The following is a 23,105-nucleotide window of genomic DNA, read 5'->3' on the forward strand; positions in this document are numbered from 1 at the left end:
ACAAAAAAAAATTTTTTTTTTGGCATTTTTTTTTAATTAATTAAATTATTATCTGCTATCGTAGCCCTCTACAGTTGGTACAGTGAGTGTCTACTGCAACTTTCAGCATCATGTTTTTCTTGTGTGAGACTTCAGACTCTACATACTTCAGTGATAAATACATTCACCTCTGCAGCAGCTGGACATGACTTTTTCTCTCATTGTGAGGCAATGAATTTCTCAGTTCATGCTGGGTGTGGTGCAGAACCTTACAGTTCTTGGATTTCTGCGGTGGATCAGCCTCAGTAAACTCATCAGGCAACGCTGCATAGATGGATGGACTGGCAGTTCCATTCAGCGACTCGCCCACTTTGCCCCTTACAAGTGACATTAATAAACAAATGTTGAGTTTAGGGATGGCCGAAATGACAGTATGTCAACATTATCATGTCACTATTAATACACAATTACTTGGTCACAGTTATTTGAGTTGAATACAATCATTTTCCACAGTCATTTCACAATCATTTGTTTACAGAATGTGAACTGCGTGAGTTTTCATCAGTTGCGTTGTGGCAAATACATTTAAACAAAAGAAAGCAGAAAACACGTAACTGAGACGCATCATGGGTCTTACAAAAACAACAAAAAGTTCTGAGTAGGCACTGTAAGTCCTTTAGGGGGCAGTGGTGAGTATTGTCTGTTTATTTGAGCTCAAACATCTGCTGTCTGTTGGGCGCTAGTAAGTGTCAACAGCTAGGATGCAAGCTAACTAATTAGCCAATTTGGCCACCTCAGGTTTGTTCCTTAACTACATTCAATAAACAAAAAGTTATTATCTACGTGGCAAATAATTATCAGCTGAAGTGTCATGATCACGACAGGCGTACATTACTGTGACAAACTTCATTATGATGCACTTTTCCGAGTACATCTTGGGTATAAACAGTACTTCTAGATCACTGAACAAGTATGTATTACAAAAAAAGATTTAAAAAATCTTAGAACAATCATAGAGAGCCTGCAAATAACAAGCAGTGAATACTGTTTGCTCAAAATGCATAAGAACAAGTTGCTGATTATGACATTGACACACATACATATACATACCCACATACACACACACACACACACACACACACGCGCGCGCACACGCGCACATACACACACATATATATGTAAAACATAACGCATAATTTAGGATCACATTTTGCTTTAAGAGTCCAAATGAATAAACGTGTGAGTCGGATATCGAACAGTACCTGAGTGATGGGGGCACTAGATCCGGAGGAAGAGAGAGAGGCAGAGGCTGTCCTTGCTTGGCCATATCAACTAGGTGCATAGCTAGAATAAACTCTTCTGCCCTCAGTTTACCGTCTTTGTCTACATCTGCCAGGTTCCTGGGAAACAGACAAAGAATTAAGTCAATCACAATATATGATGAGTTAATCATTGAAGGTGTGCTTGTGTTTTATGTAAACATGAATGGCAGAGATACCAACCAGATGGCGGCTAGCTGGGTCTGAGTTAGTAAAGTTGAAGCCATTGCAATTCTCACTTGAAGGCCTGCAAGCAAAAGGTAAAAATATATAGAGGCAAGTTTTTCCATGATTGCATAGGGTTTAAAGGTGAATTACAATAGTGGTGACAGGAAGTGGATATCTGAAGCATGTAAACTTAACAGCTACCTTACAGAAAGCTATTCCACGAAATGGTTTCCAACACACTGTCTGAGATGTTTTTTATGATCATTATGATTTAAGGTTCTGAGCTATTAAATACTTTCATGGAGAGGTTCACGGTGTTGTAAAGCAAAGTAGTCCCTAAATAAAACATATTTTTTGGTATTTATCACTATTTTCTCATATTCACATGTAGGTTTAACGGTCATTTTGGATAACAAATAAAATGCTATATTTAAATTGTAGGCTAGCGATCTCTGGTTTCTATCACCAGCACTGTAAAGAAATTTGAGCTGATAAGTTTCTCCACAAATTCAGTATTTCAAATCAAACCATTCTGAATGACTTTTGATGAGTTCATATAATAAGACATATATAATCATTGGTCATATAGTCATATATTTAGCAAAAATGTTTAAACATTTTTCGAATTACACTTCAACTGGAATTAAATGGCTTACAAAAGAATCTATTTTACCCGTACATGACGTCTAGCACTGTTTAAACTACAACTATGACTGTATCTTGAACTATGGCTTGGAAGGTTATGACGAGCAGATTCTTTTGATGCACCAACAAAACTGGTTTGACTGAAACTGACTTGTATTCCTAATGCAACAAAGCCAGTACCTACTTTGAGTTCTCACATTATTATAACATTTATATAATGTGAGACCTCAAATTATAAGGGATTATATGTAACAGGAACAAACATGAACAAATATATTTCGTAAAATATCTGGCAATGGGGGCATTTGAAACATGTCTAGCTGAACTCCTACAAGGTGCTGTATGTTGCTAACCTAATGAACACGCCTTATTCTTGTCTCACTAGCTGTGATGTGAAGTATGCAAGACAGTGAGTTTATTCAGCTGCTATGTGGAAGTGAACTCTAAGCCACGTGTGAATCTCTTCCTTCTTTAGAAATCTTATGCCACACAATTTCTCTAATATAAAAAGAGGATTTAAGTAGGTACCATTTTAAATATTTGTTCTCATGGCAGTGTTAATAACAACCACACAAGGGATGAGTCTGATTTTCTGAACGCTGTAATACTCATGAAAGTAAAGTTAGGATTCGCAACATGCAAATGAGCTCCCCTCTAATGTTACGCATTCCTATATACAGTGCCTTGCAAAAGTATCCAACTTTCTGAGGAGCTTTTTGAGTATTACTAATGTCATTTATACAGATTCTTCCAGCAACTATTTTCCTGAAAACCAATAAACTGAAAACCAGGTTTTTCTGAAAACCAGCGCTGCACACTGTGTAGGAGTGATTTTTGCTTATTGTTCCTGACAGATTTTTCATATATTTTAACCTGATGCCCAGCCCCCTGCTGAGAAAAAGCACCCCCACAACAGGATGCTGCCATCGCCTACCTCACTGTTTGGATAGTGTGTGTTGAGGAATGGGCAGCAATAGGTTTGAACCACACACTGCAATTTTGGCCACAAAGCTCCATTTTTTCGTCACATCTGACCACAAAACCTCAACCCACATTTTAGCTGAGTCACTCTGATGCTTTCTGGCAAACTCTAGACAAGCTGTGATGACATGCTATGTTTTTTCTTCAGTAATGGCTTCTTTCTAGCCACCCTTCCCTACAGGCTAGTTGTATGTGAAGCTCTTGATATTGTTGAGTGGTGCACCTTCAGTCTAGTCTCAGCCACTGAACTATGTAGCTTCTTCATAATGACTAGTGGCCTCTCTGTGACTTCGTTCGCATGAGAAATAGCAAAACGCAGCATTAGATCAAGAAGGGGTTCTTGATCTAATGCTGAGTTTTGCTATTTCTCTCATTTTCTTAGAATGCTCTTTGGTCTTAACTTTCAGACTGGCAGTCTGACCAACAGAGGTCCAAACAGTCCTTTATCCAGAAAAGATCATCTTTAAATGATTCACAGATAGAGACTAATTATAAAAGTATTTTTGTCATATTTTCTTTATAAAACTAATATCATTTCAATTGATTAGTGTTGAGGTCTAGTATTTTTGAAATACAATATATAACACAGCACAACCTACCAAAGTGTCATTTGTAACTCAGCAAATCTGATACTGTATAAGAGCCACGATCAGTCTAAACTTGATATTCTATCAGAGGCAAGTGAACAGCCTGCTTTGTATAATTTGTTGAGGTTTTATCTACTCAGTTCAAAGATTGTTCCAGCCTTCTAATCTCTGCAGCCAGATAAAGGCTACCACAAACCGGAGGAGAAGCTCCATGCCGGCCCGCCAGAGGGTCTCTGGCACATGGTAGCAGTACAAAGCACAACTGTAGCACAGAGAAAGTGTTGCAGAAATAACTTTTATCACAACAGCCATCAACGGAACTTGTCATTTAATAATGATGAGTTTACGCTCATTTTACAATCTACTAAAATATATATTCAACAGCATAAACTTTGTGTCATTTTGTGAATTTATCAGGTTTAGTTAACTGTTTTGCAGCTAAAAGGTTTGCAGTGAAATATAATCTAGCAACTCTATACATCAGCTGAATTAAAAACAGAAAATTTGAATGTGTGTGTTTAATTTTTAGCCTTTAAACTGACACCTTTCTTGGGGTAAACTTCAAGCGCTAAGTTACCTCCTGTGGATTTGCGGTCTGGGCATTATAGCATAAGTAACATATCATGATACTTAAAAACATTTTTACAATACATGATACGTATTTTGCCACAAAGACACAATGCGCCTTAGAGGCACTTGAAAAAACTGCATCAAAAACTAGCAGCTTATCTGGAGCGGCTAAAACAGAGCTCCAAAGTTTATAAACAGGCTTTAATCAGGTTTAAATAGGTCAGGTTTAAACTAAATTGCTGAAGCTGATACTTCCGTACGATGACACTCAATAGATGATACATCTGTTGCACTGTTGCAAGTCTTTTTATTACATACCTGTAAGATAGCCAGTCATCTGCTTATCCAGACTGTTGAACTGCTGCCTATATTTGAGGCGGGATGAATGCGGCACAGCCCAGTCCGAGGGGCCGGCCATAGGAGAGTTGCTGGCTAAAGATGTGGTGGAAGAGGAGTTGGAACTGGGAGAAAAGACAGGACCTGTAAGACTCAGCATTTCTCTCATTTGTTAAAATGTATGCATAAAAAGTAAACTAAGCAAAAACATCACAGACTTCGGTCATTTCCACCTAGTACCCACAATGGCATTTGAAATTATGTCAGAATTATAAAGGTATTGACTTAAACCAACAAAATATTTCTGGCCTGGTGTATCGTAGAGACAAATTAGCATATCAGTTGGCTGTATGGACAACCCACGGTTTTATCGGTATCTGCTCAAAACAGTTTTGTAACTGGGGATCCCTACAAGAGTCATACCCTGTATCACAACAATACAGGCTGAACAGGTGAGCACAAAACACCATCATAAAAATAAAAATGTAAAATGTATTCAAAGCTAACCAGTACCATAAACACGAATATTTGTTACAAAAAGAGCCAATGAAAAACAAGACAATACAAAAACAAAACCACAGAGAATTATTACTGACCTCACAGTGCTACAATATTTATATAAATATAAATATATATATATACTATATTTATTTTATTATTATTATTATTATTTATTATCCAGGCGATTAGTTTACATCAAGGGACCTGAAAGACGTGTATTTTCACATCCCGATCTATCCTCCTCACAGGAAGCTGTGTGGCATACAAATATTTGGTCCTCCTGTTCGGACCCTCACCAAGTCCACGGGAGTTTGTGAAATGCATGGAAGCAGCAATCGCACTGCTCAGAGAAATACGTCTGGATACTCGACAACAGGCTCCCAGTAGTTCAGTCACAACAGAAAGCACTGAAGCAGACCAGAATGCTCTTAGAGCATCTGACAGAGAAAAGTGTGAGCCCAGCCCAAAATATCTCTTTCTTAGGGCTGGTCCTAGACTCAGGTTTATCAACGGAAAAAAGTACAGGCTCTACAAAGTTGCCTCTCTCAGCAGGGGGTCGGCAGTAAAATATCGCATTTGTCTTAGACTCCAAGTTTCAAAGATTTATTTGTCACATACATAGTCATACACGGTACAACTAGCAGTGAAATGCTTGGATAACTGCCCGCTCACATGAAGCAATAAGGTAATAAGAAACAGTAGTCAAATAGAAGAACAATATTGTAGAAAATATAGAACACAATATCCACTGTGTATGTACATTGTACAATGTAGACTCCTGGGTCTAATGGCATCAACACTGATGGTTGTCCCGCTGGGCTGTTTGTACATGCGAGATTTCTAATGGTGGGTTGCTTCCCTCCATATGGATTCACCACATTATGGCCACTACCTCGTCACGTAGAACGACTGCTCTACATCCCTGGAAACGCCCCACTTTTCTGAGTAATTCACTACGGATGCCTCCCTAGTGGGATGGGGCGCCACTCAAAAAGGCAGAACGATCAACACATAAACTGCTTAGAACTCCTGGCAGCATCACTTGCACTAAAACACCTTCTTCCCTTTCTGAGGGGATGCCACATTTTAGTCAAGATGGACATCAAACGTTGAGGTTGCACTCCGGCCGTTTGCACACACTGGCACACAGACTGATTGTGTAGATCAGCTCTCACTCGTGTACCTGGAGTGTTAAATCTGGGTGCAGATTTACTGTCCGGGGCTCTTGACGTTATAGAAACTCCACAACAAGGTAACGACTCAGCTATGGACACTTTCTTGGCCAAGTAGAGACGGATTTATTTGCATCCAGAGAAAATGCACAATGCCCTCGTTGGTACTCTCTACACGACCAGGATGCCCCGTAGAGGTGGACATGCACACAAACCCTGTATGATGGTAAACAACGCGTTTCGAAGAGCAGTGTGGGGCAACAGGTGCATCGGCATTTCAATGCTCTGTCACCACAATCCTGTGATTGTTGCAAGAGCTCCTGGATAGGTAGGCAGAGCCTTCTCTACCATTTAACTATACCTGGATGACCAAGACTTACCTTACTAGGAGATGAATCTGTGTTACAAGAACATAAGGAGGTAAACCTTAGATTCATTAACATAGCACTCCTTGCTGCCAAACAATATACTGCTATTAAGTGGTAATCCTCTAAACCCCCTAGCATTTCATGTTTCTAGCATGTTTCATTTTTGTTGTGGTGGGAATTTTATACTGCTGCATCTATGTTACATGTAACTTTAATATAGTGGGTAAAAAAACCTAATAAACATACTGATTAAAGAAAGGTGTACCTGGCTGCTCTTTTAGGCTGCCATGTAGGGATATGATGGTGAGCCAACACGTACACGTCCTCTGTCCTATGTCTAAACCCTTGGCTGCTCCATGGGACAATAGTGCTGAAGGCAGTATCTCGCCCTCCCTTCGAGCCTTAGGATCAAGTGGGCCTGAAGTTACTCTCTCTAAAAGCAGCTTTATTATTGGTGCTGGCTTCAGCAAAATGAGTTGGTGACATGCATGAGTTGTGAATAAACCCATCATGTATGCAGTTTCTGCAGGGAGGCTCTGCAGTTTTATTGAAGCCTAACCCTGCATTTATTCCCCAAATTATACAATCTGGCTGAATTCTTTGCCTTTTGTCCTCCTCTGTCCTCATCCCAAAAACAGGAACACCTTAACACACCCTGTCCAGTCTGGACGCTGAGGGCATGATCAGTTATTTGTCTCTTGGGCTACACCGTGGGAACCGGCCACCGCCTGCCAGTGCTGTTGAAAAAATCCTGGAGGAAACACTGCCTTTTCTTGTATAGCAGACAAAAATGAGCCTAAGTTCTCACCTGCTTGAACCCAGGTCCAGAAGAGATGATGACATGTTCATAAAGGTGGAAGAAGAACCCAAAGGAGGGGAAGTAAAGGAGCTGTTCAGTGGGAGAGCTACAGACACACAAACATGAAAGATAATTCAGTACATCATGTTCAAAATATGGTTTTCCTGTGTATAATAACTATCAGTAAAACCCAGCTGAGCAGTGCAAGAAATGAAAAAAAGCAGAAAATGCTGACTCAGTAGTGACTGGGAGAGACCAGAGGCAGTGAATGCTGAATACTAGCCCTCAGGCATGTCTGCAGTGACAGTGCTAACTGGCAAAGGAGCATTCTAAATAATTCTTTGCCTTCCTTTGAACTGCAAGAATTTTGTATGAAAGGAGAATTTTCTTCAATTTTCTATTACTAATACTATTAATACTATTATGCAGACGTATCTTACATCAATTTATGCAAACACTTCAAATTTTCAACTAATCTTAAACCCAGTAGTGCAAACCATGCCTTCAAATAACAAAATGTCTTCAGTAGACTAAAAAATTGCTTTGCCTTTAATTGAACCTTTAATCGAGAAAAATCTAAATTCAAGTGTTAACTGTGGTCCAAACAGCAAACGATTCAAAAGAGGTGTAACAGATTCAACACAGACCTTAAAAAGGGCCCATATCCTACATTTTTCTGTAATGTTAATTTTTTCCCCCCATGAGCCCCACTTCTCACGTTTGTGTTACCATAATTCATGTCTTTTAGACTGAAAGGTACGGGATCTCTTATTGCCCTGAGTTGTGCTTCATTTAAAAAAACACTGTAGGCTGAAACACTTTTTACAATTTCAGAGTGAATGGGCAGAGCTACAGGGTTGTAGGCTAAACAGGTGGATATTTATGTAACTGTGCTTATTTTGATGACACCACAGAAATTATCAGTTCACAGTGGGCTGTTTTTGCAGCTTAGTTTCCATATATGGACTCTATGGACTGGAGGGTGAACAGGACATTTTGAAGCTTTACTAATGTACATACTAGAAGAAGTTTGTTTACTTCTAAAAAAAAGTTTGTAAAACTATTTCCCTGTTATGGGCCCTTTAATATTTGATTTTCATTATTTTTCATATTTAATATACAGATATATTTATCAATACTGAATCTAAAACATAAATCTGAATATAACGTGCTAAGAAGTCAAATGAGGTGTTACTATTTGCGTTTTGGAGGCTTGAATGGTGAAAACTTACTGTTACCAGGAATGGGCTGCAAGATACCCACAGGCCCGTTGGGCAGAGCAGGAGTGCTAATTGTGGGCATTATTGGCATGGCCAGTCCAGTGGGCATCATGGGGGCCACGCCCTGCATAGGGCTTAATGAGGTCAGAGGTGCAAGAACAGGCATAGTGGGCATCATGGGTATATTTGACATGGATCCAATCCCTGAAGAAACAAATACAGTTAATGGTTAATACAGACACAAAAAAGAACCCACAATATTCAAATAATCCACCTCACTCAAAACCCACTGACTAAAAAGTAATTAGAAATGCTCTCTATGTAGTTCTTAGGCACAGAAAAATCTGTTTCTAGCTGTTTCTACAGGTTAGTCCAAAATAAAAGGGTTAGTCTACTTCACCCAGCTGGCATCCTAAAAATTATGCCATGCCACATGATTAACATTCAGTCAACATCTGCAGGTGAAATAATCCAATGAGATTAGGGCGTCACTCTTCTAGGACCACCTAGACAATGACATACACTCACTGGCCACTTTATATGCATTACGCTAGTAATTACATTTACATTGTCCATTTTATCAAGACCACTTACCATATAGGTGCATTTTGTAGTTCTACAATTAAAGATTGCAGCCCCTCTTTTTTTCTGCTCGATTTTTTATCCCCTTGACAATCTCCTCATTTCTTGGAGCATAAATGCAAAATTAAGTTGATGTTTATGCTCATAAGTGTGCATATCACATATTTTACAAGGGCTTAGAAAGTAACTCAATCAATGAGATTTCAGAACTGGAACATACAGTTTTGTGACTGATATTTATATGAGTCACATCCTTGATTTTGGGCTGGCTAGTTATTGATTAATTGCCAACTAATGATAACTGATAGAATTATAGGAAAAAAAAATCTGTCTCTAGTAAGTGGACCTGATAAATAGACCATAAGTGTAGATAAATAGTCTGTATACTTAAAGCTAGAGTCTGCTTTAAGCGCACTTTAGTAAAAACTACCTCAAACAGACAAAACCAAAGAAAACAGCTGGTCATAAGGGTTAGGAAATGAGGATCAGTTTCCAGCAGTTTTTCAGCCATACAGATCTGCTCTGCTACAGCATGGACAAAAATGTCTTGGTACCATTTCGGTGTAAGGCTCACATCTTGGCCTAGCTGTAATATCGGACACCGTAACAAAATTAAAATTGCACAGCTACACTCTTTGAAAACAAATACAAGGCCACAAACGTTCTTTGAATGATGCCACAGAAGATCCACAGTTGGTTCACTAAACAACCATGTCTGAAAAAGAGATTAGTAAATAAAGCCTGCATGACATTTTAGAGGGTCTTTGTAGAACTTTTACACCCTGCGGAGTTTCTGTCAATTATAAAAAAAATTCTTCAAATTTACACATCTCATTTACAAACACAGTTCTCTAAAGAACCAGGGTCTTCTATAGCACCACACACAGAAGCTTTTAAGGTTTAAAGAACCTTTACATAATGTAAAGGTTGTACACCAATCCAAGGGTCCTTGCTAGAACATTTGGATTACGCAGAGGTTCTTTAAACTTTAAGAAGGCTCTCCAAACTTATTTTTCATTTTAAAAAATAGTTCTCTTTAGAACCATCCACAGCATTGGTTCTTCTATAGCATCGCAGAAAGAACCTTTTTTTTACATTTCACACAATGTGAGTTATATTAATTAAGGGTTCTACCTTAGGACAGAAGGTAGAACTTTTAAATTGGTTAGCATTCTGTTCACACTAAACGGGCTAAATACAGATGTCTGTTTGTAGGTAACTGGCAGCTTACCGAGTGGTGCTACTGGCATACTGGGAGCAGGCACTGGTGGCTGCTTCATGATAATGGGCAGAGCCGTAGGCAGATTCTGACCTTGCAGCTTCATCTTGATCAGTTTCATTGCAATGGAGAACTCCAGACGGTCCATTTTACCATCCTTGTTCATGTCAGCCAGAGACCTGGAGTGGACAAACACACACACAGCAATGAGAACCACCCTAACCCGAAGTTCAGAGTAGGACACTGCAAACAGTTTGACACTGACACTGACAAATAAGAACATCTTCTCACATCATTTCCTTTGAAACAATTATTATGTGTTTTGATCATTTGCAAATGTTATCTAAATATAAATATATTTGACTCTGAATGTGGATAAAAAAAAACAATAAAATGAGTATTCAGTTAAGAAAAACCACCACCAAACTTGCTGTTAGAAGAACACATCTGTGATTATGTAAACATGACACCCTCAAGTTTAGAGGTCAACTCTAAATGTCAGCAGACTGGCAGTGTTGTTGACTGCTTGCTTGTTTATGTTACAAGCAGAAACTAATTTACTTCAAATTAACTATCATTACTGTCAGTAGCTTCTGTCATTATCTCAGAGATCACGACAGAAGCAGTAAATCATAATTAAAATATTGTGCCTCTGACCGGATTTGCTGTGTAAAAGAAATATCTACAAAAAAACAAAAACAAAAGTACCTTTCACTACTGAGCGAAATAGCAATGAATTATTAATAGCTACGACTTCTAGAACTGCAAGCACTGTCACTGATGTGCAGCACTGCTCTTATAAAGTAATAAAAGCTATTTGCCTGCTAAAACTGCCCCCTTGTGGAGAATTGTGGTCTGCGAAACGTGAGTTCAAGTTTTAAGAGATGCTTCAACCTGAACACCATTCAGAATTCCCTAAACAGCATCATCTCCACATTTATACAGTCAGGATACAAACTTAAATAAATATGTAGATTTTTATTTTAAATCTAGGCCTAAAAAATAATAAAAATACATACTTGATTCCTTAAAAAGCTCCTCATGATGTAGTTTTGTGATGACAACAGCTACTACTGCTTCATACTCATACATCTACGCATTTCATATACAACAGAGTGAAAGCATTTTAAGCATTTTCTCAGGCTAAGAGCTCAGGAAAGCGTAGGTTTTGAGGTTTTTAGCATGTGGATTAAGTTTTTAGCCACTAGTTAAGTTACTTGTTCTCCATGCTGTTCGAGCTGAACGCAGGGAAACATTAGTTGACGTGGTGCATCTGGTGTGTGGTGGCCTTAACACTACTTTCCTGCCAATCCAATTATGTCACTTTAATGTTTGATGTAATTTGAGTGTCACTGCAGCCCTCAACTGTGTTTGTTTGTCGAAACTCATTTTTACAACAAAAATATGATTTATTGTACAGCCATAACAGATCCATAATTTTCAGGGATCACTGGCTTAAAGTTTCATTTTGTTTAGTTTGTAGATTTTAGTGCTCACCAAATTTCAGCCAGCACAGAAGCAGGGAGGCCTGACTGCAGGAAGAACTTTCGTGCCTGCTCCCCTGTATAGAAGATAGAGAGGGAATATGAATATGCATGATTTACAAAGACATCACTTTCATTGTGAATTACCCTTATATCTATAATAAAGTGGTGGGTTTTCACAACAACTCTGTTACAATTATAATGATCATTTTTATTAAAAATAAAATGTTGGGTGGGTGTGTAGTGTATAATATACCTACCCTTACCATTAATCACACACACACACACACACACACACACACACACACACACACACACACACACACACACACACCCCACTCCAGAGCAGCCACACATCTAACCAGGAAGCCCTCACAATAAACGCTCATGTTAATCTTTCTTCTCAAGACAATGACAAACTTTCACCTTTGCTCTCTGAGACACCAGCACTAAGAATAGAGGCTAAATCAAACCAATTAAACATTTAAATAGGAGAACATTGCAACCTTGTAAAGTACATACCAGACACAAAACCCTGTGCTGGGGAGAGACCGTCGAATTTCTGATCATGTTTATCTCTCTCCTCTGGAGTTATAGCCCAAATGCTACGACCACCTGAGTGGGAAAAAAGTTCAGATAAATAAAAGCAATTAAACACAGAAAAAAATACCCCCCCCAAAAAAATCAAACCCAAAAGCATATGATTAAAACAATGTCATTAATGCAGATCCTTGAGTTTTTCTATTCACATACCAGTATATTACTGATTATTAGACAACAAGAAAAACTCAGTTACCAGATACCAGTACTATACGATAGAAGTACTAAGGAGCCTTTAACACTGCTTTTAATTCTACCTTGACGTTACATTAACAGCAAGGTATTTTTTATTCTGCCATTCACAGAAAATCAACATCTCTACTACAGGTTTAGCTTGAGAAAGTGTTTATTGGACAAGACTTACACAAGTGTTATATTATGAAAGGTCTGCATAACTGTACAATGATTAAAACAAACAAAAAAAAACCCTTGGGATTAGTAATAACGTCCTGTGAAAGGAAATAATAAAGGTGCACCAATACGCAAGTGTCATGATGCGTTTGGACAGGTCTCTGAGGTGGGAGGAGGTAACACCAGAAGGTATTTGGGTGGTTGGATATTTTTAGTGAATTGGTGAACTAAAATTTTCTTAGTGTTATTGGTGAGCTTGTGTTCATTGATGGGATCATGAACTCAAAGGTGTATAAAGACACTTTGGATGCAAACCTGCAGAAGTATGCAAAAAGTAATTTGAACGATAATGATCTGAGACCTACCAGCCGCCTTTTAAAAAAATGCTGGGCCAGAAAAAAAGGCTTGGATTAGCATGTTTAAAACAGTGGCGAACCGTGACTATCAGAGCTATCAGAGCTTTCATTTTGAGACAAATGTCAAAACTGAGGAAACAACACCTCTGCAATATGCTAACACTCCTATGGGCTTCTAATAGTATGTTAGCACTGAAGAACTTTGACTCACATGAACAATTTTTGGCTGTGCTAGATTAAAGGCAGAGAGTTTCAAGCTTGTAAGATATTCCATGTTTTATTTGAAGCTTGTAACATTCACATACATTTGTTCATATATAGTAGTTACACAGACAGTCCTTCAGTAAGGAGCCCTACACAGCGCTTCCCTCAGTGCTTTCCATTTTTAAGATTTTCTGGAAAAGCACTGGTCAGCCTGCAGCTCTTATTTGCAGTCAGTGCCAAATTTAAGACTTCCAGACAGACCAGCGTGATATTTCTTTTATTCATCAAATTGGTCCCACCCTTTATAAATCAAAGCAGGATTGGTTGATTCCACCGTCACACTCTAATTATGTTACCGACACTTTAGGCCTTCAGTTCAGCTCCTGAAGTTCTTCCCCAGTGGGAGAGTTTGCTTGGCTGTGGCTATAAATACGCCATGGATTAGTTAATTTTTTGTTGGCCATTTAAAGAATTATGTCCTGGTTTCAATCAAAATTTAACAATGAATTTACTACAATACTTCTAGAGTTTAAATACAACAACAGCATTACGATTACACTAAACTATTTTTTCACAGAATAAAGAGACCCTAGCTGAAGCCCTAGAAGGCCCTGAGGGTTACCCATTGTGTAAAATAAATGCAGCTTGTTTCCTGGTACAATGAACCTACATTTTAAAGTATGGAGCCACTGTATTACTCTGTATTATTATTATTACATAACGAACTAAAAAGGGTTCATTTTAATTCTAGGTCGGCTTTAAGTAGCGACCACGAACTCTTTATAGACCCCACCATCATTCTTCCAATTCGAATCAAATGTCTTTACAACAAACTTTTTCCCCATGTGTATGAATCCTACAACAACTACACACTTTTAGAATGCCCTGTACATTTGTTAGGCCAAAGCCACATACTGCTACCCACCACCCGACAAGACAGCAAAATCAATCTTTCATATAACAGTGGACTCGATCAATGAGGCTATTTCACTGCTGACAGTGAGTGTGAGCAGTTCAGTGAGCCGGGCCATATCGGCACGTTGCACTGAGGCTAGCATGCTGGACGCCTGATAAAAGGATATGTTCAGTAAAGAGTGACGTAGAGAAATGTCCTTGTAAAGACTGTAGATCATTCATTCCTCCACACACAGGCCAAGTCATGCACCCACACGCATACAGATACAGGCAGTGGTCTTACCATTCATGACTGCAGGTGGTGGTGGAGGGGACACAGGAGGAGAGTGGTCCTGATCCTCGTCTCAGCTGGCTAGCTCAGGCATCTGCGCTCCACCTACACACACACACACACACACACACACACACAGAAACATCCACCCATTAATAATGCAGAGCAAGGTTTTCTCCTTCACAGTCCTGCAGAGAGAGAGAGAGAGAGAGAGAGAGAGAGAGAGAGAGACAGACAGACAGACAGAGAGAAAGAGAGAGAGAAAGAAAGAGAGAGAGGGAGAGAGACAGACAGAAAGAAAGAAAGAAAGAAAGAAAGAAAGAAAGAAAGAGAGAGAGAGAGAGAGAGAGAGAGAGAGAGGCCAGAAAAACAGGGCAGCTTTTTAAAAGTGGTGACTACAGTTTTAAACTGTGTGGACAAACCAATTCTTTTATATGAGCTGCAGACGCTTTGAAATTCAACAGACCAAACAAAGTACCAATGTCACAAAAGGGCAATACTTATGTCGTTTAACTACATAACAATTCCAATATGGTTTAATACTACAGCCGGTCTGTTACGCTGCTATTTGTTTTTCTACGTGGTATTTAAGACTTAAATACTACCTATTTTATTAATAGACCACTAAAGCCGTTGTTGTGATTCTGTAGACGAGCTCACGTACCCAAATAGTCAGCACAGGTGCGTTTAGCTGCCCTACGATGCTAAACAGCAGTTTGAAAATGGGAATTGAGGACATCTAATATTAAAGAGGTAAATGAGCAAAAAAAAACCTAAAACAACAAAAATCAACAGGAGTCTTTGTCAAATATTTTGACAAGAAGAAGAAGAAAGGCACAACATCGGCGCCATCATGTTTACCATTTACACTCCCCTCCCTCTGAACTTTCCGCTGCACAGACTACAAGAGAAACGGCTAATCTGAGTTGCTGTTCCTACATATAACCATCAATACACCAAATCCACCTGCAAGTACACAAACGAAGGGATTACAGATCCTCCTGTCTGTGCACGTTGCGTAAGGGAGCAATGAAAGGAGGCCTGGACGAAAAACAGAATGTGGTCCTACAGGACGGCCTTCTAGTAAGCTGCTGTGATAAAGCATGATCGGCATCTGTTTCTGTGTATCTCTGGTTCATACAGTGCCCAAATACTGGCTCCCCGGTAAACGTGAGCAAACGGGCTATAAAAACTTTCTGTATCTTTTTCTCACATTAGTTGGGTCTTGGAGTCAGAATGTCTCCCAAACTACAATCAGGTGCCAGTTACGCAATCACAAGTTGTTGTGAAGGTTGTCAGAAGGAAGTCTCTGCTGTGAAGGACCAACACACTCAAGCATCTGCAGGTTGGCAACAAACACCAGAAATCGGGTTTGTTGCAGAAACAAAAAAAGCCATACATCATCCTCACTGTGAAGTATGGTGGTGGATCTGTTATGTTGTGTGGCTGTTTTTCTTCCAAAGGCCTTGGACAGCTTCTTCAGATACATGTTATCACAGACTCCTTCAAACACCAGCAGATATTAAATCAAAGCCAGACTGCCTCAGCTAGAAAGCATAAACAGGGCCATAGTTGGATCCTCTAGCAGGAAGCCCACAAGTGTGGACCCCTCAATATGAAGGATAAGGAGAGATTCTGTATGGAGGAATTGTATCAGATCCCTTGCCAATCTCCAGGCTCATTAACAGTGTTTCTGCTACACACACATGTATATATATGTTGCAGCGTTAGGCTGCTGTTGCAAAATTACTGCAGCCGCTGCTTCAGAACTGAAATGTCATGAAGTTGCAATTACAAAACTCTGCAGAGGGCTTTTAATTTGAGCCGATGGTTACAGGAAATGGATGAACATTGCTTGCACAGTCAGAGCTGAGTTGAGCTGAAGTGCCAAATGAAATGCTCGTCAATGGAGTGACGGTTTTAGCAAGATGTAGTTAGTGAACTGGCTAACTAACTAACATTGTGAGGAGGCTGGTTCACCTTATTTTGCAGTGCTATTGCAGACAGTGGTCTGAAATATGAATAGACTGGGTCAAAAGGACCTGTTTGGGGGGTGTGGGGGTCTGGACTGCCAGCGCTGCTGAAAACACTGATTAAGCATTAAAGGAGACCTATCTTTGCAGTGGGAGGCTGCACAAAATATTAACTGAAGGGATGCCAACAATTGTGGCACACAGATTTAAGAAAAATATTTTTTCATTAATTTTTCTGCCAATCATTGTACAATGGTTAGAAGATTAGATTTGTGTGAAAGTCAGATCAAGAAGTTCAAAAGGATTAGCAAAAAAACATCTTTACTGCCTGTTTTGCTCAAGTTTACCAGGGATGTCCATATATCTCCCTCTTGGCCACTCCCTCCCAAAGGTAGAGAGCAGGTGATTTCACAAAGAAGCCAGAAAAAAACAAATAAAAACATAATTGTGATCAAATATAATTTTTTAAGTGTTAAGCCAATAATTTGCACAACAAGGTTCAGACAAATACAATGAATATCTCCAATATCAGCACCAGTACCGGCCTACTAAGAGAATAAGCAGACATACCACACTTGAATTCACCCTTTAAAAACCCACAAGCTAAGCAAGTCTGGCCTGGCATACATTTGGATATGAGCAGTCTTAACTTAAATGTGAAAGTTTTGGTAGATTTAACACGGGGTTTCTCTCATCTACCCATCAAACAAGTGGCTCCCTGCATGTAAAATGTTTTGGCCATATTGAAAAGCCGTATGCAAACACAATCGTCATCCATCTCATTGAGTCTGCTTGGCTCCTACCCAACTCGCTTGAAACTGATTACAATCAACCTCGTATTTGCAGAAGACCACGCCCAGCAAACCCAGCACATTCCACTGACTGAGTTTAACATTGTCAAAATTGCCATTGCAGGTGCAGCCATCTCTCTGAACAGGCTGCCTAGTAGCTTTTGCGTTTTGGGACACTGCAGTGACTCGGATTTAACCATTCAATACCAGTACCTGACCTCACTAATGCTCTTGTGGCTGAATGCAACCTTTACAGTGCTGGTCTAACACCTGTTGTAAAGCTTTCCCAGAACCGTAGAGGTTGTTACTGCAGCAAACTGCCTGTTACGATGCTGCAAGCGTACATTTAAGCATCAGCAAAGGTTGACTGTAAATAAAGGGTGGGATGGTGGTTTCAAACAACTAAGCAGAAGTGGAGCTAAAAATACAAGTCAACTCAGTGTGTATATCTAAAATACATATGGGATTAAAATAAGTACAATATCTTAAGTCATTTAATGATGAGCAATCTTATCACTTAACAACATCCAAACGGAAGGGGATAAAAAGGGGGACAAAGGTTTTATAGGGGGATGATTATTTTTTTCCTTTTTTTTTTTCAAAAGGGGGATGGATCCTCCTTCCATTCCAGGCCCTGAGTGTTTGTGCACAGCAAACACATTACCTATGGTCTTCTATTGCCATTTGTCACAAAGCTTGAGGACTGTGGCAAAGGCCATGTAGCACTGATGCTAAGGCACGGTTTGTGTACATGGCCAAAAGAAAAAAAGCATAGGCACTTCTTTCTCTCAGCAATCAGCAAAACTGCCAGCTTCACATTTGCTGCACATCTCAAAAAGATCAAGAGAGCACAGCCATCTGGCCAATGAGGTACTGTCACAGAATTTCTCACTGCAAAACAAAAGAGAGAAGTCTGAAACCAGCGGCGCTGCCTTCTGTTTTTGCATGTTGTTTGCATTGGCTCTTAAATCTTGAGCCGGATGGTCTACAGTGCGTGACCTAGATTAACTATAAAAGCCTAAACTTAAAGAAAGTGAAACCTAGAAAAATAATTCGCTTCACTGGTGTTGTTTTGATCAGTTGATGTCTTCATACATTGCAAACATTAAAGCACTGTGTGTGTTTTTAGTCTTAGATAAAACAGAATAAACAGTTTGATAGATCTCAAACACTCTAATGCTGATTTAATGCTTGGACACTGAACACTGAACTAACACTGAAACTAAGAACAGTAAATTTAGACTGTGATGTCATCGTCAAACACATCCTACCCTCCTGCTCCGCCCTTCATGTGGCTGAGCAACAACAGAGGAATGAAGAGGGAGGAAGGCGAAATGAAACAGGAAGTAGAAAGACTTCTGAACAATGTAGCTGGACTCCCACCCAGACCTTGTGGCCGTGTGGGCAGAGGGAGCTGAGGGTGAGACACACTGATCACAGAACAATGCTTGACACTGACACTACAGCCATATTACAGACAGTGTTTACTTGAAAATAACAAAGTACAACTGCTAGTACAGGTTTTAAATGCTTCCAAAAAGTCTTTTCATTTGCCCCATTTTCAGTGTTTTTTCAGTTTGTTCTGAGACTAACAAGACTATAAACTGACGACCAACTAACCCAGAGTTACATAAAGTTAGTCTGAGACCGCAACTCTCATCACTAAAGACAGGTTATAATGGCATCAGAGCAGAAGTTATACTGCTATCTATTTAACTGCAGCACCCAGGTTTGAACCAGGAAGACCAACGTTGAGCCCAGGTGATTTCTTTGCTCCAATATATGTGAATCATGTCAAGGAAATCAACAAACTGTAAGACTGACCATCTAAGAGAGAATTTGTTCACCTTTGTCTTACAGTTAACAGGGTAATTCCAATAATTTTTCAAATTTTCTGCATAATTCAATGGTGAAGATGAAAATAAAGTCATTCAAAGTAGTCTGATGTGTAATGGTGATTTTAAAGATATGTATGAACTTATGAACAAGGCGTCACAATGTTTACACAGAAAATATAGCCGTTTCATCTACTCTCCAAAATAAAGTTGATAATTGTACAATAATGGTAAATCTTTGGAGACTATTTTACAACACCTGGCATGTTCGTCTCCACCACGAACGCACTTTTAAAAACACATTTTAAACTATTTACAAATTATTATAAAACGAGTTATGCTAACGAGACACTAAAAGACTTCTGAAAGACTAAGTCTGACACCCTCTCACTTCTAAAGACAATGTCACAGTTTTTAGTCACAGACTGTGATTTTGCAAAGACTAAGAATCTTGCAGTGTCACTATTTGCAAGACTGCAACTAGATTTTTTAGATTATTTCCCATCATGCACCTGGTGGAAATTTATAAGCAGATAAACGCTTTTCCTTCCACTCTGTAGTGATACAGATGGGCAGGGTATGTAAATATCCAAGGCTCAGCCCAGTTCACTGTAGAACTGTATATTCTGGCAGATCATCACCCAGAATTTTTTAATTAACCTGTAAAATGTGCAGATACTTTTTTAATTTGACAAAGATTTACACATCAACACAACACGCAGCTTTGTTGATTGAGTGTTATGAACTAAACCATATAAAGCAAGCGAACAAAATAAAAACAGTAACAGAAAGAAAAAAAAAAAGAAGAAGGAAGAAAAGAAAAAAACCCAACTGATGATTCTTCAGTAAAGCCGTTCATCATGTCGTCTGCATGTTTCCTTACATCACTGTTACACTCAGACCCCCTCCCTGACCCCCTCACACTAAATGATCGAGATGACGCGAGCGCAACGCGACTCTAACAAGACTCATGATTTTATTCCGACATTGGAAATTTGCGACTGAAATCGCTTGAAAAGTCGTTTGGTGTGAGGCGGCATTAAACACACTGGTAACCACTGAATGTAACAGGTTCCTGTACTGTAACTTTTAGAGGCATCAAATGCTTCAGATGCCCCATCACCACAGCTGTGAACCACTCAGGCTCGATAAATTTTTTTGCAATGTAACATTTTATATTAAAACTGTCTGTACATTTGTTTACATCTTAAGGATTTAATTATGCAGTAAACTTGACCTGTGACAAAGTTTGTGATAATCAGACTGTGTCACCCAAACAAACCATACGAACCATCCATAGTGGTTCTTCAAGTTTGTTTGGTTGGAAACCAAAGTGTTGCCAAACTGCCGTGTTGGCTCTTCTTCTCCTCCTTCTTGATAAATTTGTATGTATTTACCAGAGAGTAGATCTCATTTACATCTCATAGAAACATATTCTTTGTTTCGTTGTCCTCTGGGTTCTTTGCCAGATTTAAAATCTACATTCTAATCGGACATTGGGAAGACATTCTGAATCAGGAGATCTCATTTGTGGAAAAGACTGTATTCAGTAGCTGTGGTAAAATCACTGCAACGCACAGCCACAAGCAGATTATTACATTTATAATATGGCCACGAAATTTAAATGAACTTCATGCAGATATTAAAGTACACACCTAAAGAGGCCAAAGAGTCTGATTAGCTGTCGATACTTAGGAGTTTCAACTGACCACAGACACAGTTCAAGCTCAAATGAACACACAGTACTCACTGTCCTGTAAAGGTGCTATGCTGTGTTCCACTGACGCCCGAAAGTCTTAATTTCCCAGAAATTAACACTGTATGTTACTGTAATGCAGCATTTGGCATTATTTGGACTGATTCTAATGTAATTAGATAGTACATGTGGTTTAGCAGTAGTTTAGCTGCACATCAGGTAGGCATCTGCCGGTTTTGACAGAGCAGCCACTGTAACTTTCATGCACAGCTGTATGCAAAATTTTACTGTGGCCCCCAGTAGTACTTGGACATATTAACCACTTAACCAATAGTGAACTCCAATGTCTTTAGTTTTCTTCTTAAAATGTTCACAATTCTAACCAGACTGCACTAAGAGTAGTGTAAAACACAGAGGTGGACACATGAAAGGCTGTTTTTCTTACACTGGTGTCAGTGAGCTGGTTTTCACTGAAGAGATCTCAGAAATGTACAAAGGCATTCTGCATGCAAACTTGCAGAAGTAAGTAAAGAAATGACAATGTGAAAAACACCAGTAAGCTTTTAAAAGAGTACTTTGCCAAAAAGAAAAGTATAGTGCTTGTTACTTGGTGTGACATTTTGTTTCCTAATAAAATGAACTTTATACTTATACGGCACAGATGTCCAAATACATTTTGGGGCCACTGTACATTCCCTCTTATACATTCTCAATGAGACCCACTTGCCTAATTAAGTCAGCCGGCCTCACTAATGCCGGGCTCACACTACAGGACTTTAAAAAGCCTAATCGATGTTGAAAACATGAGACTCCACATAATGACCATTTTTATCGATTTTTTGTCTTTGATCGTTGTTCAAAGTTCCCACATTATATAAAACTGCCCTGAATGAAATGCCACGCACATTCAGATGTGTGTGAACAAGATTCACAGGAACAAGAGTCCCGATAAACGTTTGATTCCCAAAACCTCACAGGAGTTTCTCACAAACTGCCACATCAGGGAATTTCTCACAAAATAACATGGTTTTCAATCTAAACAAACATGGCGGATGGCAGCAAGGCTATTGCTATGCTGGTGGTGAGCGCCTCCTCTGCAGAAAAAGCATTAAGCTTAGCTCTCATTGGCTGATTGTCGTTCAGGCATGACGTCAACATCGCATTTCACATGTCCACCCCACACTACCGGATATGGAGTCGTAAATACTGAACAGGTTTAAGATTTACGATTCGTAATCGAACGGCCCCTCCTGGACTGGGATTAGTTTGGAGGCATAAAGATTGGATTACAGATACCCCACAGCACTGGAAAATCTGGGAAGATCACTGTTTAACTGAGACCTTTTGAAATTGTCAAGAGGAGCCTATTATTCTATAGTGTGGCCCTGGCATAAACACACAAGATCTGCTCAGTGAACCGGACACCAACATTTCTGCTCATTTATGCTTAAGTACAATCCATTGGATAGGCTCTGCACCTTTAGTGCAACAGCATCTACTAGACTGCCAGCTACAGAGAAAACCCTAACCCACACTGACCCTGATCATCCTGGTCAAGCAATGATCCTAATACAAGCGGCTGTCCACTCTACAGCAATAACACAATACCTTTGCTTATTATTATTATGTTAGCTGCCACCCCAACATCAAGACTCACAGTATTTTCCATGCAGTTTTACTTCACAAGCAACACAATGAGGCACAAAAGACGTTTCTTTCTCCACAGCGTCTGCAAAAATGACCATGCCGACTCATAATAGGAGTCTGCGTGACCTCGGTTTATGACCTCAGTCTATTTTCAGTGCAGGACTGAACTACCACAGGTTGTTTACTTTGCCAGGGAGACATCACACGCCCACACAGCTGTGAGCAGACAGGAGCTCCTCATTTTCTGGAAAATGTATCTACTGTAAAACTGTATTGATTTCTATATTTTTCCTTGAAGATAAGACTAGTAAACTCTAATTCCGCTGCAAATCTGTACTATTAAAAGAAAATCTAAAACATTTGTGAAACCATGTTGACAGGAGCTATAAAGTTATCACTCATATCACTAACACTAGCTGTCTGGCTCTGTCTGCATTAGCCAGCTAGAAAATGCATTTCAAACAGCACAACCTCAAAAATCCAACCCATTTTCATACACTTTCAAGATCTACAGTAGCTGCACTGTTTGAACTAAC

At 39.4% G+C, this 23,105-nt stretch overlaps 1 protein-coding gene across 3 annotated transcripts in view; it reads right to left on the reverse strand.

Annotated features, from left to right (window-relative positions):
* The window catches only part of itsn2b (intersectin 2b), a 56,149-nt gene that overhangs the window by 30,836 nt on the left and 2,208 nt on the right, over nt 1–23,105 (reverse strand). For 2 of the 3 annotated variants that reach the window (XM_036594076.1, XM_036594077.1), the window contains exons 2-11: nt 14,640–14,732; nt 12,453–12,545; nt 11,944–12,007; nt 10,459–10,625; nt 8,658–8,849; nt 7,435–7,531; nt 4,568–4,710; nt 1,482–1,545; nt 1,242–1,379; nt 253–356 (exon numbers count right to left, since the gene is read on the reverse strand). In XM_036594076.1, coding sequence (XP_036449969.1) covers nt 253–356; nt 1,242–1,379; nt 1,482–1,545; nt 4,568–4,710; nt 7,435–7,531; nt 8,658–8,849; nt 10,459–10,625; nt 11,944–12,007; nt 12,453–12,545; nt 14,640–14,646 — 1,069 coding nt within the window. In that variant the 5' untranslated portion in view covers nt 14,647–14,732. The remainder of the gene's footprint in view (nt 1–252; nt 357–1,241; nt 1,380–1,481; nt 1,546–4,567; nt 4,711–7,434; nt 7,532–8,657; nt 8,850–10,458; nt 10,626–11,943; nt 12,008–12,452; nt 12,546–14,639; nt 14,733–23,105) is intronic. The other variant, XM_036594078.1, reaches the window with a different exon arrangement.

This window comes from Colossoma macropomum, unplaced genomic scaffold (genome assembly GCF_904425465.1).
Source record: "Colossoma macropomum unplaced genomic scaffold, Colossoma_macropomum, whole genome shotgun sequence".
NCBI classification, from domain to species: Eukaryota; Metazoa; Chordata; class Actinopteri; order Characiformes; family Serrasalmidae; genus Colossoma; species Colossoma macropomum.